This window comes from Castor canadensis, chromosome 4, assembly GCF_047511655.1.
Source record: "Castor canadensis chromosome 4, mCasCan1.hap1v2, whole genome shotgun sequence".
Taxonomy (NCBI): domain Eukaryota; kingdom Metazoa; phylum Chordata; class Mammalia; order Rodentia; family Castoridae; genus Castor; species Castor canadensis.
The window spans coordinates 173,788,560-173,807,061 of record NC_133389.1 but is presented as its reverse complement, the minus strand read 5'-3'; the positions used below and the strand labels follow the sequence as shown (position 1 = coordinate 173,807,061).

Genomic DNA, 18,502 nt, shown 5'->3' with positions numbered 1-18,502 from the left:
ATACTGGCACTTTGATCTCAAGCCTTCTCCCTCCAGAACTCAGAGAAATAAATTTCTGTTCTTTAAGCCACATAGTCCCTGGTATGGCAGATTAAACTAAGACAGGAGTCTAAGACAGAAGATTAAATGTTAAATGATATCTCTGATAGAATCCTAGATCCAAAAAAGTAAGAACTTTTAAGTAAAGTAAAAACTGGGGAAATCTGAATAGAGTATGGAGTTTAGTTAATAATGATATGCCAATATCACCTCATCAGGTATAACAAATGTACCTGTGTGGATATGAAATGTCTCCCCAAAAGTCTCATGTGCTAGGGGTTGGTCCCCAGGCAGTGGTGCTATTTTGGAAGGCTCTAACACTTTTACAAGATGGGCCTAGCTGGAGGAGGTGGGTCACTGGGGACATGTCCTCAGGCACTGCATCTTATGTCCCTCTCCCCACACTTTGTCATTATAAGGTGAGTGGTCTCTACCATGTGCTTCCACCACCACCACTAATGTTCTGCTTCACCATGGGGCCATAATCAATGGAGTCAAAAACTGTGAACTGAAACCCCTGCAGTCATGAGCAAAATAAGTCCTTCCCTTAAGTTGCTTTGTTAGGTAGTTTGTCACAGTGATGACAACTCCAACACAATACCATACTAATATTAAGATGTTAATAATAGGTGAAATTGGATGTGGGGTATATGAAAGATTTTTGTATATCTTTGCAATTTTTCTGCTAATCTGAAACCAGCCTAAAAATTAAAATTTATTTAAAATACATAAATTAGACCTATGTCTTTAATCTCTTCCCCAAGGAAATTATCATACCATTTTTTTATTCTCAGTACAAAAGATTTTCTCTTCTTAGCTATGGTTTAGAATACTCTTTAATTATTAACATTAGCAAAAAAGATACTCTTCAAAGTTATTACTGATAAAACCTAAAGTTGTTCCTATGTAGTTAAGGTCTTTTAATACACATAATCGAATAAGAAGAACCTCTTGGTATTTATTATTACCACTCATTAACACTGAAAAATAACAATTTCTTGAAAATATTTACGGCACATAAACAAGACAACTCAAAGATAAGGAAATACGACTAACTAACAAGAAAGTGAAAAAATGTCCCATCTCTTGAACAAAACAAAAAATTGTAAAACAATGAAACAAAAAATTATATAAGACAATAGAATAGCTTCCAAATAGAATTCTCTTTCAAAAGAGACTATTTATGCTGGCAAGGAAGTCGAGAAGTGAAAACTTTCATATGATACAACTTAGGACAAACTTACAGAAAGGTAATAGTATGTACAAAGAACCATGAAGATAGTTCAAACCCTTAATCTTTATCTGGGAATGTACTTTAAGAATGAATTCAGACTTGGGAGCCAGACTTGCAAATAAGACTGACAAACATCTTTGCTTGTAATCTGGTTAGGTAGTAATGTTAGTAGACAAAAATTAGTGAATGAGAAAATAAATTAAGGAATCACAATAAAAATCACTATAAGTCATTAACACTGAGGTTTTTTTAAATCTGTAAGCACTTATAATATGTTAAATGGAAAAGCAGAAAACATAATTGTGAACAGCATAGGAGTAAGTGATAGTATAATGTTAATGGTTAATTTTTGAGGTAAGAGCCTATAGGCAATGTGTTTTCTTCATCATACACTTACATATTTTTAACTTTTCTACAGTCAATGTGTTGTTCTTTTGATTAGAAGATGGGAAATAGATTATCTTTCATTTGGCTACTATTTTCAGTTTAAATATTTATGTAAACTTAACCAACTTTAAAAAAAATTTTTGTTATACTAAATCTGTTAGGAGGAAAGAGCAACTAAACTCAATAATCAGGTGAAATTGCCTTTTCTGCTCTTATTGCACCTCCTACTAAGCACAACATTCTTCCTACAATGCTCAGGGAATGGACAGATCACTCAGCCCAGTTGTTTAGGACAGGCCTGGGTCATGTCTCTTTCCACAGACTTGAATTACAGACCAAAGGAGGTGATATATACACCCTCTTTTCCTCAAAGAATTCCAACAGTAGTGGGAGGGAAAGTCTCCTGCTTGGAAATTTCTCATTCTTATCTTATAAAATTTAACTCAAGGGAATTATTTATTGCTTTGGATTAAGCAATACTCTCATGTTGAGTTCTGTTCAACTATCAGCCCTCCTAAGAGGCAGGGACAACTAACTAACTCTTTCATATGACTCATGTAACTTTCCTTTATGGGAACCTGTAAAGAGAACAGGGTAGAAATACAGAAATAGACATCCAAAGAATGCAGAAGAAAAATTTCCCCAGATTCATGAATCTGTTCAGGACAGTCCTGGAATGTTGACTTAAACTTAACTCTAACAGGTTGTAAAAACATGTTTCCATGAAACAACACAGAGGGTGATTATCGTTCTGTACACATTTATCATGCTAACCTATTAGAAAAATGCAATAGTGCTATTAATACAAAGACAAAATATACAACCCTAAATATAAACAGAAAATGATGTTTCAGAAATGCTCATCCTGGACAATTAAACAGATGTATGCATATACATATACATGGGTCAATGTGCACTAAAACTAACTTAAATGGCATCATAAATTAGTATAACTTCGTGAAAAACAACTTAAGCCATCCTTGAAGAACCTGAATCCCAGGCAGCAACCCTTTCTAGGCTCAGTGGGCTGCCATGTGCACTGGCTAAACTCCAAGATCAAAATGCTTTCTTGAGCACTCAACTGGCAAGAAGGGGTTAAAGGGCTTTCTCTCCTAAACAGGATTCAAACATCACTGCACATATATATTTATCACACAGTATGTAAACACAAACCCCCAATGTTTATTTTGATCCAATATTCATTTCCAAAGGGTCTTATTAATACTTTGTTTATAACCGAACACCTGTTATTAATACTTTGTTTATAACTGAACAACTGTTATTAGCATTTCTGGTTTAGGTAAACTGTAAATCTGTCAGCACACATTTCCATATATAGACAACTATCTTGAAAACTGGCATAGCTATCAGTAAGCTTCATGAACAAATAGTACTCATTCTAACAAAAGATAAACAGCTTAGTACAAATCTGTGTTCGCGACCTGTTCCTTTCATTGCCACTAAAATGATTCTCTCTTCCAGTGAAAAAAAAATTAATAATGCTAATCATATACATATATTTAACCCTAAGCAAATAGTAGTTGCTTTAAAACAGCACCTCTAGGGCAGGGCATGGTGACACACACCTGCAATACTACTTGTGTGGGAGGCATAGGTAGGAGGATCACAGTCAAAGGCCAGGCAAAAACATGAGACCCTATCAAAAAAAAAAAAAAAAAAAAAAACAGCACAACAACACTTCTCCAATTTTTTGTACTGGGTCCCACATAAAAATTCATTTTAGACTTAACCCAGCTGAAACTCAAGTTCCTTGGAATAAGTTCTTATTATTACTATATGCAACACTAATATTTTTATGCCCTCTTTTATTTCATTTCATTTTAATACTTTTTTGAGATGAGGTGTCACTATGTAGCACAGGCTGGCCTGGCCCTCTCACTCCTCCTGCCTCAGCAGCAAGTTGCTGGGATTGTAGCTGTGAACCACCATACTTGGCTTCTGATTTTACAACTTCTTAATGGGTTAGAGCCCATAGCTGAAATCAATACTCTGAAGCCCTCCTACTGGATGGTTGATGTTGTTAGGATTCAGAGTTCCATAGCAGCTCAGTATGGATTTGTCCCTAAATCTCTATATTTTCTTCCTTTTCCTTTCACTCTACTCTCTACCCCCAGTAATTTCCCAAACACCAGTCCTTTCAGACTCTTTTCATTCATTCAACTCATTGCTGTTATTGGTACTTCTGCAGAACAAAACTCCTCACAATGAAGTGGCACAGAATACCAATCATTTTCTTAGACTGTGAGATTCTGTGGGTCAGGAAACCAGCCTCTGTTCCACCATGCTTATAGCCACAGCAGGAAAATCTCAATGCCTATATCTAAAGGTCATCCGCTCATACCTCTGGCATTGACATCACGAGTGGCTGGGCCTTTCTCTCAGTCTAGTGAAATCAGGGAGACAGCACTTCTTACATGGGTTCTAAGGGCAAGTATTTTAGTATACAAGGTAAAAAGCTTCTTGCTTCAGGAGTAATGTGAAAATTATGCTAGATTCTATTGGTTATAGCAAGTCACAAATCCACCCAATTTAAGGTTAAGTGAATTAGACTCTACCTCTTGGTGGTAGAGTACCAAGTTTCCCATGAACATGTGGAACAGGAGATATTATTAATCATTTCTAAATTGCTACTCTAAAACTAACTTCTAATTCCAGAGGCAAAGACCCAACTGTCTACTGTGTATCTAGATCTGTAAGAATGTCAACTGCCACTTCAAACAAAATGTATCCAAACTGAACTCACCTTTCTCTTATGTTTCCTCTCTCAGTACCACTGGAGAAGAAAAAAACTTTATGTTTCATTTTAGGCAACTATGCTAGAAGCACTTTCTCTCAAAACAAAAACATACACAAGGAGAAAACTCAAAGTCACATGGTAGTTTCATGCAGTCTAGAAGTCTGTTGATGTCAGTTACAAGAGGGACAAATAGCTATTCCCTGTTGTACAGTTAGAAATTCATGATAACTGTTCTTAAGTAGCAATTTCAGCGGTTAAATATAATTTTATACACTCTTCTGGTCCCATATCTGACTACCATGAAACTCCCTTGGAAAAGGTTCTACTTATTCAGGATCCGAAAAATTCTCAATGACTCGAGATGTAGCCTCAGTTTAGAGCAGCGATTGTCAAAGTGTACTCTTGTGTCCCGAAGGAGCTCGTCCTAGAAACCTTAACTGGGGGCGACAGGAGACGAAGAAAAGACAACAGACAGAAGACCACACATGCATAAAGCTGGGGCCAGGTAGGCTGGGTGCTCAGATGGAGACACACGACAGCCAGCTCCACCTCCAGTGAGTTTATTACATACAGTGACAACACGAGGTGGAGAGGCTGACCTCGGGGGAGGGGGTGTGGCACTGTAATCCTCGGGAACAGGAGGAACCTGTGACCGATTCTCTCTGAACATCTTAAATATCTTAGGAAAAACAGCTGCACTACATCTTGCCCACTTCTGTAGCTGAGGCTGTGCCAACTCAAGGATGCAATTTATTGGGCATAACTATGCTTGCTCCATTCTGCAGTTTGGGGCTGTGCCAAACTCAAACCAGCAGCTTATTCAATACACCTGTTGGCTCCCCACAGTGTACCCCATGGACTGCAAGATGTCACCAAGTTCCTCCCAGAGGTTAATTAAGTTAAAACTATTTCATAAAATTAAAACACTGTTTTCCTTTCTTGCTGTGTTGACATCTGCACTGATAGCACAATGGTGAGTACAACTGCTATGCCTTAGCATGAATCAAAAGAATATAGGTAGTGGCCCCAGGCTGTGACCCCAGGCAGTACCAACAGTCACTGTGTTCTTTACATGGATTTTTTTAAAAATACAACTTTTATTTAAGAATGTACTTGACAAAACAGTAAGATTCTTAATTATACTTAACATCAATATTTATACATATCTGCTTAACAAGCTGTGTGATAATATGTGAAATACATGTGAAACACTGCAGCTATAAAGCAAAGGAAGGTACCTGTGACCAGGGAAAGCATGGGTGTAGGTGAAGTATGAGATAAACTAGCCACCGTTTTCACGGACCATCTCGCCACCATGTTTACTTGAAAGAAAAACTGACAGACTATGGTAAAATAAATGAAAAATGGCACACATTTTTCAGAAATGAACAAAGTAAGCCTTCAAGATAAACAGCTAAGAATATTTATTGTCAATGATAAAATCTGAGCTTTAAAATGAAAACCAGAATTTTGAAAAGCTTTTGACACTATGAGCTTGACAGCTTCCCAGAACTTGAGACTTTTCCAATGAGGTTGGCAGTGATTTTAATAAACATGATATGTTGATACTGTATAATTGAATTCGCCAATATTTACAAAGTCTACATAATTAGCAAACCAGTATTTCCAAATGACCAATGTATGATATTGGAAAATCATAATAGGTTAAAGATTCTGTCAAAGTTCAAGACAGATCAATGGATTTTAACATTATAGTACACAGAATGGGTCACTGACATGGTTTCAGATTCCACACTGGAACTAAGTATCAAGAAACTATCACTTGCAAAGTTTTGGTGTAATACTAAGAATAGTGTCCACAATTATCTTGATTTTTTTCAGTGCTGAAGTTCAAAGAAGGGTCTTACACACAAGGCCCTTATATTCAAGCATAGAGTTACCTCTCCAACCTCACCATAATATCAGGAAAGGTTATTTAAAAAAACTCACTCCCACCCTTTCCAAGCACATTCCTATGTAAAGACAAACTGTTTTTCAACAAAAATGATATTTCTCAACAAATTAACACAGAGGCAAACATGGGACTCAGTTGCTTTGTTTTTTTAAATCATATATTAAAGAGGTAGTTTTCTTTTTGCAAAAACTTTATTGCCATTCTTTTTTGAGGGGTGGGGGTGGGTGGAAACTCTAGTGGTTTCCCCTATCTTCAGGTTTACTTTCTGTGGTTTCAATTCACTGTGGTTAATTTAATCAGGTAGAAATAATCTGTGGATAGAAGATTTGTTCTTACCATGCATTGTAGCAACCTCAATGTATTAATTATTAAGTCAAGAACTTTCATCTTTTCTCTGGAATTTCTGAATTACTAGCATCACTACTCTTGGGCTTTGGGACCATCATTAGGTAAAGTAAGGATCAGTTGAATAAGCACTGCAATACTGTAAGTTATTTTGCTCACTGAGATAGCTACTAAGATACTGAAAGAGACCATATTCATGTAATTTTTATTACAGTATACTGTTAAACTTCTGTTATCTTGGTTAATCTATTACTGTGCCTAATTTATATATTAGACTTTATCTTGTGTATTTATATATAGGAAAAAACATAGTACATATAGAGTTCAGACCTGTCAGCAGTTTCAGGCATCCACTGGGAGACCTGAAATGTGTTCCCCTTGGGTAAGGAAGAATTACTGTATGTTTATTTTTCATAAAACCTATTAATTATGTGGACATATATTTGGCATACCATTGTTATTTTAAATGATGTTTAATAAATGAATTATGATGAATATTAATTTGAAAAATTCTTTTTAAATTTTAAATATGGTAAATATTCTTATTTCTCAAATTACAGTTAAATGCCCTTTTTGTTATTATTCTTCTACTTTTGTTGAACTAAAATTTCTGTCTTCTGTTTTGTTTCAATTATTAGTGTTTCTTTTGTCAAATTGGGAAGTCCCTATGGCGAGGGGAAGAGTATACTGGCTTAAATCAACATTTAGTGTAGATACCAAAAGTAAGGCATAGAGGGAATAGACATTCTTCCTTTACTTAGAAATTAATTCAAAATTGCCCAAGATTACTGCCTTCTTACACACTGAGTTGTCAAATAATCAGCCCCTCTTTAAATTGAAAGAAGGACATAAAATTAAAATGCCTGATAGAGGTCATGAGGGAATCTAGCAAGAGATTTCAGGCTAAAAACAATCACAGAAACAGTAGATGCGTTTACTCATGTTCTTTAACTTATGTTCCTTCAACTGTACATATTTACTATGTTTCACACAGGTGTCTGAGCTACAAAGATGAATAAGTAACATTCCCTAATCTCAATAAGCTCACAGTCTAGAAAGGAAGTAATAAAACATGGATAAATTATTATGGTTTTGAATAACTAAGACTTCACAAGGAATAGCAGGAATGCCAAGGAGAGGGAAGAGCGATAAGACATACCAGTAAAAGACCAGATACACTTGGATGGCACTTTGAGTTTGCTTTATGTCACCTTCTACTTATCTGTGATGCTGAGGTAGGCTGAATATTGGCCATCCCAAGGATATTCACATCTAATCCTTGGAATCAGTAAATGCAGCCTTATATGTCAAAGATTTAACAAATGTGATTAAGTTTGTAATCTTAAAATGGAAGATTATCCTGAATCACCAGAGTGATTCAAAATGCAGTCATAAATGTCCCCATAAGAGATAGGCAGAGAGGTATATGAGACAGATAGAAGAGAAAAAAGGCAAACAGACCCTAGAGACAGAAACTGGAGTGATACAGTCACAAGCCAAGGAATGCGAGCAGTCACCAGGAGCTGAAAAACAGGAAAGAAATTCTCCCCTAGAGCTTCGAGTAGGAGCACTGCTCTGCAAACATAAATATTTCATATTTTAAGGTTTCAGCTTTCAAAACTCTGAGAAAAAATTCTGTCATTTTAAGCCACCATGTTTGTAACAATTTTTACAATAAAAAACATTAACATAGATGGTGTCTGCTGTCTCCAGTATCATTTCCTGTGATTCATGGAGAGCTCTGGAATATTGTCACAGGGTGCATCTCCATCCTTTCTCTTACAACTATCCATGTAAATAGTCTGTAAAGCAACTTCCACTCACAACCTGTTAACATCTGCTTCATTCTAATGACCTTCTCCCCCACCATTCCTCAGTTTCCTACCACACAGACATGCTTTGAACCATGTGGTCAATAAATCAAACTCCAACATCCTCTATTCTGCCTAACAAATCTTATTCTCACCGCTCTCTCTGATTTCAAACTGGACAAAAACTTTCATTTTTTTCAGCCTATTTAGCTCCATTCTTTGCCTTCCCCATAGCCATCACAATGACCATCCCCCTGTCAACAGATCCTCACAAGGAATTGCAAAGAAGTTTGTGAAGTATCAGCCCACTCACTTACCTGAGTTCCTTCAGAGCTGTGGGAGGGATCCCTGCAATGTGTTCGCATTGCTGTGCATTTTTTTAAAACTTGTGAAAGTTAGATATCTTAGCCATAATTATTTAAAACTGCTCTTTCCACTCCAACTTCCCATTTGCCATACTTCCTCCTATGTCAAGTGGCAGTGGAGCAGTCACAGACATTTTTGTGATTCGGTTAAAGGGAAGTTGAGTTGAGGATAGACTTAGTTTGGGGTCAGTCATTTCCATGCATAGTTGACTCACTGCTAGTCACCATAAGTGCAGGAATGGCTTCCAGACATATTCTAAATATTCACGATGCATACGTAACACTGATCATAACAGGAGGCATAGAGGTGGCAGTCACATGGCACTCTCAAGTGTCCCATGTCAGCCAGTACTAGCAACATGGTCACCATTCCTGAGTCAGAGCTCAGCATCGGAAAACTCTTCCAATCACTAAGCATGTAAATGTCTAAGCACAGACTCAATTCTCTTTAATACAGAATCAAAACAGAAATTGAATAGAAGTTCTCCTCTATCAAAAACATATCTGATAGTGCAGTACATTCAATTATAAATGCACTATTTTCCTTTTCCTTTTTGAAAATCATACAAAATAAACTTTATCAGAATTCCTACATTTCTAACTCTCAAGCAAAATTATTTTAAAATCCTATCAAAAGCTATAAACAAGTAATCAATAGGATCCTAAATTTCTGGTAATACAATTAATAAAGAAGAGTGATCCTAGGAACATTAGTAAAGCAGTTCAATTACTTGTTGATTCAGCACAAAATACTGATATTAGTAAGAAAACATAAATCTCATATTCTGTCACTACAAGTCACTGACACGTGCAAATCACCTCAAAGGACATTTGATATTGGTCAGTGATGAGAAAACTGGAAAGCCCTGAGATTTTATAGCATGTACGTGAAAACACCTTTATAGGACCTTTCCCAAATAGAACGGTAATTCTAAAAATTTACGTGAGTTATGAAAACTCTTCTAAATTCTGAGTAATAAAAAACTAGGTTTAAGCTGCTATGATATTTTCTCCATAGAAATACTATTCTTAATTATTTTCATATGAAGACATCAAAGCGCTTATAGCAAGAACCCATGGGGGGAATATTATAAAGGTGTATCTGAGAATTAATATTATATTACTTTTAAGGATTCCATAATGTTTATAATATTCATCAGCTTCTGACAGTTTGTAAATCATTGGGATTACAATTTTCACATTTGTATTTATTTTTGTGATTTTTCTTGAAGAGAATCCACAGACTCAAATTTTAAGTTTGAAATCTACAAGACTAAAATCTGTCCTTAATAAAACACTCATCTTTCTCAATTCCTTGCCTTTAGGTTTCACCCCTTCTCCCCAACCCTGGACTAACCCCATCTAAAATACATGTAAAGGACAGGGTGGGACATGTAACTCAGTGGGTAGAGTATCTGCCTAGCAAGTGCAAGGTCCCAGGTTTGATCCCCAGCACTGACAAAAAAAAATAAATAAAAAGTACATAAGGAATAATTGAATCAGGAAGTCGACCCTCACAAATCCCCCTGAAATAACCAACTCAGACAAAGATCACTGATACAAACTAAAGCCATACAGCAAAAAGTTTTGGGGAACAAACTACCCACGTGATGTCCACCATAACCTCATAGATTGCTTGCTAACTGCAAAGGGATAAATGTGGCCTTACAATGAAGGCCACCTTCAGTGCATTAACTTACAACTCCTAAGAGATATAACCTGGCAGTTTTGCCCTTCCTGATGTGATACAACATGGAGTACACAGCATCATCCCTAAAGAATATTCTTGCTAAAGAAAAAACTGAATCTAATCAAGCTTTTTAGACCTAACTTTCAGTTTCAGAAATGTAGGGGCTAGAAGAAACAGGAAACCCCACAAAAAAAATAAGCAGACAAAGCTAGAACAGTCTATAAAAAAAAAAAAAAAAGACCTGATCTTCTCCAAAAGCCAATGCTACAAAAATAAAAAGAGGAAGGGACCATCCCAGAGAAAAAAGGAATATAATAATCAAACGCAATATGTGAACTTTGAATCCTGGTCCTTCCTCACTCTCCAAATCACTATAAAAGACATTTGAACACTAGAGAAATTTGAATATGAGCACTAGAAAACTAAGGCAGCATTGGAAAATTACTGCTAATTTTCTTTAATATAACAATAGCAACAGGGTTATGAAAGAACCCCGTTTTTTATTTTCATGAGACTAATGCTAAAGTTCTTGGTGGTAAAGTTATAATATTTATTATTTACTTTCAAAAGGTTGAGCAACTTTATGTTTAAAATTTTTTATAATTAAAAAATGGAAACAAGTAAAACTTATTAAAGATATTTTTCTCTCATTTGTTCAAACTAACCAAAGAAGATTTTAGTAGAGTTGAAGTAATTACTCTTGTCAACATTAGCAGTGAAGCAGTAATGAAAGGGGTTAATGTTTTTGGAACTGCCACATTATTCCAAAGAGTCTCCCAGAGCCCAAATGTAGTCATGGCCTGCTTAATTAGTGTTTGTGAGTGGCTTAGGGGCATTCTTAGACTGCTGTCATTGAGGATGGAAAAATCACACAGAAGTAAAGGGGGAGGGGAGTAGAACTCAAGTAAACAAAATTAAGTAACAGCTGACTTATTTTATTAATTTTAGAAAGAAAAATGGGGGGAGAGGTAGCCCAAACAATATATATACATATGAATAAATGTAAAAACAATAAAAAATTAGATATGATTTCTTTCAGGGACAAGGCACACTTCCAGTGGTTTATTTCAAAACTAAAAGATTACATTTATTTTTCATTTATACAGCACTTTGATATGAGTTACATCTTTGACTTCATAAACTAAATTATTAACCAGGAAAGTAGTATTTCCATTTCATAGATGAGGAAAATGAGGTTCAGAGAGGCTGTATGATTTGCCTGAGATCCCACAGCTAGTGTGAGCCCTGGTCCTTTCACACTTGACCACTGTCCTCTAGATGGTCACTGAGCAGCTGTCTTACTCTCTAAGACCTTCCTCTCTGAGCTTCAGTTTTCTGCCTAGATAGTCTACGACTCATATGAGAAACTGCAGTGGTTCATAATTTGGGCTGGACAACACAACATGGCATAAGATCCCCCTTTCTTTTGTCAACAGCATGCTGTTGTTGCTGAGTGCTGGGAGGGAGGAAGAACCACTCTATGAAACAGAAGGCAGCCTCCTCAGGTGGCTTGCACACCTCCCTCTGGTCACCTCAGAAACCAGGATACCTCTCCAAACACAATCACCTGTCAAGGTCGCAGGACATGCAATTTAAGAAAAGACAAGTGAGGCTGAGCAATGACTGAAATAAGGACATACAAAGACCATAGAAAGTAAAATCCCCAATAAATGAGTGTGATTACATCATTTTGGTGGTCAAGACCACACCCCCTACAATGCCTACTGGTTGCCTATTTAGAGTGCCTTTCCTTCAATAAAACTCCCTAAATGGGGGGAATTACCAATTCCATGGTTTTCATGAAGCCCAGAGGTCCACCAAATGTTTGCTGTGGCAGACTTTTCTCATGAAGGGCTGCCCATATAGTTCTACAAGAAAAGCACGCTTTGTTCTAAAGATGTACAGTGTTTCCCCAGTGAACGTTGTAATTGACAACCACCAGAAGAGTAACAGTGCAAAGCAATGAGAGCTCTAGTTTCTCCCATTCTTGCCAGACCCATCTTGATTGTTTCTTAGGTTTACTAGACCAGTGTGAACCTACTCTTTATTTGAACACATATGTAAGTAGATGCTTATGTATTACAACAGTCAAATCTTAAAGACCAAAAGATTTATTCTCTCAAATTTCAAAGAAAGGAAATTTCACTTAATTCCCAAGCTCAGAATGTCAGATCCCTCCACACAGAATAAGCATATTATACAAAAATGAAACCATGCCTTTTCCATGTAAAGAGGGACCCTAAAAAAATAATGCATGATGAGCTCTTCAGAAATAGTTGCATGAGAATATTAAAGGCACTGTTATTCAGTGGACTCATTATAGGATAAAAGTTCAAGTACCAGAAGCAGTGATTTTCATATGAATGTTGGGTATTGCCAGTCACATACAAGAGGCTATCATCTACATAGAAAACCAAGTCACATCAAGCAAGTTAGGGAGCTTTGAGTGACACAGTACAGAGAAGGCTGTTCAGATAAGAGACAGACATTACTGGCCCCTTTTTCAAAGAAAACTTTGAAGATTTTGTTAGGCTTTCTTAGTTGAACTGTCACAAGTAACAATACAATTGTAAATGAGTGGTGCTCAGTGCCACATCACTGCCATTTATAGACCAGCTGCCAATGGCTGCCCAAGATGAGGAATTAGCATTAAAGAAGGACTTGAGGTTACTGGGCTGACACTCAGCCCAATAAGAATATTCTCAAATGAAGTATGGCACCTAACACAGTCATACAAATCAAAACCAAAATAAAAGCTCCTGTCTTGGGGAAAAAAAAAAGGATCAAAAAAGAATCCTCCTTCTACTTGCTGAATATTCCTGAAATCTCCCCCTTATTCAAACAGTGTCCAGGACCCCACAGTAAAAATAAACAAACAAACCATGTTCTTCCAGTTGCATTAAGTGAACTGAAGTTGGCGAAAGAGGTAGAAAATATAACACAAATTCCTCCTCCTTTTTCTAAGCAGAAAGTAGAGAAAGGAACCAAAGGAGAAAAGAACCTCAGAAGTCAGATGGCCCGAATCCAAACTATTCTAATGTGGACCTCAAGCTGTGGATGAGTCCCTTAGCCTCTAAGTCTCCAAGTCCTCAACTGCATAGGAAATGACTCCTCTGGATCAGCAGATCTGAATTGCACCATCAGAGCTCTAGGATTTTCCTGGAGAAGCCTCTGGGTCAGTCAGAGTGACAAGAGAGTAAAGCTCCATGCTTCCTCTCAACCCCAAACAGGTGAGAGTTGATCCATTTTCTACATTGAGTTCTGAGGAAAGGTTTCTGTTTAAAGAGTTCTATTCCAATTCATAGGTGAAATGGCTTAAAAGCATTATAGCAATACACTTTTTAAATTTTTATTATTATGTAGTTTCTATTGCCTCTTTGAAATATTATAATTAATATGATTAGTATCCATTCTCAAATCTGTATATTATTTTGTCTTCTTCTTACTTAAAAGGTAAAGAAACTGAACAGCTAACACATGTACCCCGAAATTAAACTCAGTATTTGATAGGATTCATACCTAGGAATATCTGATATTAAAACCATGAAACTCAATTCTATCTTTACAGTTAAAAAATAAACTTCATTGTAAAAAACAAATTTGTTACCTCATTATTACTATGGAAATCAAGTTCTTTGTTATTATTCCCTAGGAGTTAAATACTTACCCTGGTGAGATGAAATGAATAGCCACAAGTTCTGCCCAAGAAGCAAATCTGTTTGGTACAGGAAAGCCCAAAACATTGACAAAGCCTCCAGGGCAATAGTGGTTGTTAAGAACTTTCAAAGCAAACAAAACTCCTAAAAAAGAATAAAGAACATATAAATATCAACGATCCAAATGTGGAGAGAATAAGCATTTACAAAGAGAAGTAATTAAATATGAAAATGATTATTCGATTACATCAAATTTTTTGCTTTGAAACATACTCTATTCCTTAAAACCCAGCAACTGTTCAAGGCAATTATCCATTTGATGTTTCTTAATACAGATGTTCATTCTGACTTTCAAAATGCTATTAAATATATAACATACAAAATGGGAATGAGATATCAGCAATGGTATTAAATGCTACTGAATTGTCTGCTTTGAAACAGTTGATTTTATGTTATATGAATTTTAATTCAGTGAAAAAATACAGGTAATACTTTTTCTAACCTCTATAGAAAGATATTTTGGGATGGTGAAGTAAGAAAAGGGAAGTATTAGATTTCCTTGTTTCAGGATTATTTCCCTCCTCCCCATCACATTCTAATATTTAGAACACCTAATTTAAGTACCAATGGCAATTTCAGTACCATGGAATACCTGTAAAAACAGAACTGAGGAGGAAAGCTGAGAAGTAATGTATTACATGGTTGAAGGAAGCATGCTGGGTTCAAATCCTAGCCCTACTACTTACTAGCTGTGTAACCTTAAGGTAGTTATGTCACTTTTCTGAGTTTTTGCTTCCTCATGTATAATACCAAAATGATGCCCCTTCCTTATGGATCTGCTGTATGAATTAAAGACAATGACCTGTATAGGGTGATTATGATGGCTCCTAAAATATGCAAGCCATGGTGAGGTGTGGGCATTTAGTTTAATCAAATTATTGAGAGGCAAGTGCAGATGGTTCTCCAGATTGCCTTGGTTGGACTGATCCAGTTCTGCCTCTTTCTCACTTATAGTTCTCAAGAATAACCGTACAATATACTAAATGCAGCATCCTGAGACGAAGGGGGAAGTGACTAGATAAGTTCAGCCTCTGTTCTAGTCCCCTCCTAGAATAGGATGTCCTTCAAAGTTTTGCTCAGTAATTCAAGCTACCCTCAGGTACATTTACATAGAGAGTTGTTTTGGGGGTTCATCTGTAGTGCAAGTGGGTTACACACAGTTGAGACTCCATCTGCCCTGGGAAACTTTCTGAACCAGAGGGACCCACTCAAAATGAATCCCAAACATATATTTCCCCTTACTACCTATCTGTGAGCAATATATTTGCTTTGTGCAACTCATTACATATGAGTATGTTCTGTGCCTCATCCAATTCGGGTAAGTTGGTAACTGCTTCTCAGGCATATCCATTTATTTTGAGAACTCCCTACTACAAATGTCTTGTGGGTCACTCCATGGCTCTACCATGATGAGGCCAGTGTACACTTCTGGTACTACACCTCCTACAAAATCACCTTCTAGTAATCCCTTGTCCAGATTGCCCAAGAGTGAATGATACAGAATAATGTGTAACAACAAAAGTGATGTTCTTCCTGTGCTCCAATCAGCATGTTCTTCAAGATTACAGGGCCAGTGCCCTTAACCATTCAGGATTCAGTCTCCTTAGTAACTAAAGAACATTGCAACCATACCTCCTTCACGGTCCTCATGCATGCTACCTCAGAAATTTGTCTGCCTTACCTGAGAAACCAACAGCACAGTTCCTTCTAAAGTCAGGCTCACCCATCAGTTCAGAAATAGCAAACTGCAAGAGCAAATACACCACCCCAGTGAGAATGGAGAATACGATGATGACATAGGCAAACCATCTACTTCCGAGTCTTCTCTCCAGATTGATTCCTTTCCAGAGCATGGACACCATATTAAAATACAAATGCCAATCGTCCGCATGGTGAAGAGGAGAAAGCAATAAACGCTGCCAGTCTTTTTGCTGGTAACACTTTTCCACACTAAGGCAGGAGTTAAGCAGTGGCTTCAGAGGATTCAGGAACAACCAAACGTTGAGGGCCAAGGTTGCTAGAGTGACTGGTGGAATATTGTTGATCCCAACATGGAAGATTTGAGAAAGCAGCAGAATGAGCCCAGTATTAACCCCTCTTGATCTCCGCTGCATGGTTTGGTATCAGAAACACAGTCCAGTGAGGGGAGATGTGGTCAGGTTTTAGAAACCCAGACAGCTGAACCTAAAACATACATGTGAAACTCCATCAATTAAGAATTAGTACATTGGATGTTCACTTAAAGATGGGCTCTCATTAAGTATCCCTATAACCAATTCCATCAGAGCTATTTGTTTTCAGAGTCTTCCAGATTAACATACAGAATGCTGGCTGTTACCTCATTTTACATTCTAACATAGCAATTTTATCCCAAATCCCAAAACCCAGGTAATGGATAGGTATGCTTTTGCTGACAAATATCTTATGAACTTTAAATCTTATCTTTCTTATTAAAAAAAAAAAAGTATAGCTAGCGCCAGTGGCTCACACCTATAATCCTATGTAATCCTACCTACTCAGGAGGCAGAAATTAGGAGGGTCATAGTTCGAAGCCATATTCTCACAAATACTTTGTGAGACCCTATCTTCAAAATATCAATACAAAACAGGGCTGGTGGAGTGGCTCAAGTGGTAGAGCACCTGAGTAGCAGAGGTGAGGACCAGAGTTCAAACCCCAGTACCACCAGAAACAAACAAAAATATTTTTTTTTAAAAGTATAACTGATGAAAAGTCTAGAGATACATATTTTTATTTTTTTTTTATTTTATTGTTTTTACATTTACTTACATGTGTTTACTATGCAAACATTTAGCAATTTTTACTCAGAATCCTGGCGAGGGTTCTTTACCTTCCATTCTAAATGCCAACAAACAGATTTTAATATGCTATGTTCCACTCCAGATACTGTCAGATACCAACTTCCTAAATGCTGCTTTTCTTAAATTGTTTAAGTTCAGAGAAATAGGAATGCATGTTTCTGTTACAATGTCACACCCCTCCCCAAGAACTGTTGCTCCACCTCCTTGTTTACCACTGGTTATAAAAGACCCGCTGAAGGAGGACTTAAGGTTTTTTCATGGGATTTTGATTGGCTGACTGTGGGCTGCTTGTGAGGCTGCTGTGAGAATGACACTGCTGCAGCTGAGTTATGCTAGAGATTAAAGGGAACAAGGGACAGTGCAAGTCTGCACCGAGAACTTTATACGTAGGCTTTAGAAAAGGTAAGCTAAAGAAAAGCTAAAGAGAACATGGGACAGTGCAAGTCTGAGGAACAAGACTTTAAGAGCAATTAAAGAAAACATGAGCCAGAGCGAGTCTAAGGATAGAAAAGAAGGTTTTAAAGAAAGACTTTAGAAGTAAGGTTTTTAAAAAGATAGAGAAAAGAAGCAGAGTAAAGAGAAGAGAAGTAAAAAAAGCAATGAGGTTGTTGTGTGTCTCCATCCAAGTGCTCAGCACAGCTGGCCCCAGTTTTATGCATGTCTATCTTCTATCATTTGTCCTTTCTGCATCTCCAGTAGCCACCAGTTAGGTCAGTAGACAAGGAAGGAGAGAAAGCTTGCTAAATTCTAATAAGGCTCAAATGTACTAATATGGATTGTTAATATAAGCGTGATGTCCCCAAATTGGGCATATGTATGTATTTGTATACTCACACATAATTAGTCCAACACACACACACATCCATTACGAACACAAGCAAATTTCTTTATTGCCATTGACATTTTTTTTTTTTTTTGGCCAATACTGGGGTTTGAACACAAGGCCCCACCCTTGCTAGGCAGGCATTCAACCACTTGAGCCACTATGCCAGCCCCCACTGATTTTTTATTGTAAAAATAAATAACAAATTCCAACTAAAAAGCTCCCAAAAAACTGGAGAAATGGCCATTTTTTACATTGGAACACAGGTTGACTTTCAATTCTCCAGCCCCTGAGACTCTTGCTATGTGCCTAAATAACATGTGTTTGTGTATACATAAATACAGAGATACTTATATATATAAATGTATGTATACATATACATGACATCCTTACTTGTAATAGGAACAACAGAAAAATATGGCCTTGATCATTGATCATTAAATAATCAGTATACAAGAAATCACAAAATAAACCTTTCAATATCTGTGCAAACTGGTTTCTATGGAAGGGTGCTGGGCTGGTTGCAATTTTAAAAATCAAAACTAATTATATCTTTGCTTAAGAAATGGCTCTCCCTGAATTAGAATCACTACTGATAA

At 36.8% G+C, this 18,502-nt stretch overlaps 1 protein-coding gene across 8 annotated transcripts in view; it reads right to left on the bottom strand.

Annotated features, from left to right (window-relative positions):
• Rhbdd1 (rhomboid domain containing 1) overlaps positions 1-18,502 on the bottom strand; it is a 135,407-nt gene that overhangs the window by 97,074 nt on the left and 19,831 nt on the right. For all 8 annotated transcript variants that reach the window (XM_074071888.1, XM_020179942.2, XM_074071890.1 and 5 more), the window contains exons 2-3: positions 15,942-16,444; positions 14,212-14,344 (exon numbers count right to left, since the gene is read on the bottom strand). In XM_074071888.1, the coding sequence (XP_073927989.1) occupies positions 14,212-14,344; positions 15,942-16,374 (566 nt within the window). In that variant the 5' untranslated portion in view covers positions 16,375-16,444. The remainder of the gene's footprint in view (positions 1-14,211; positions 14,345-15,941; positions 16,445-18,502) is intronic.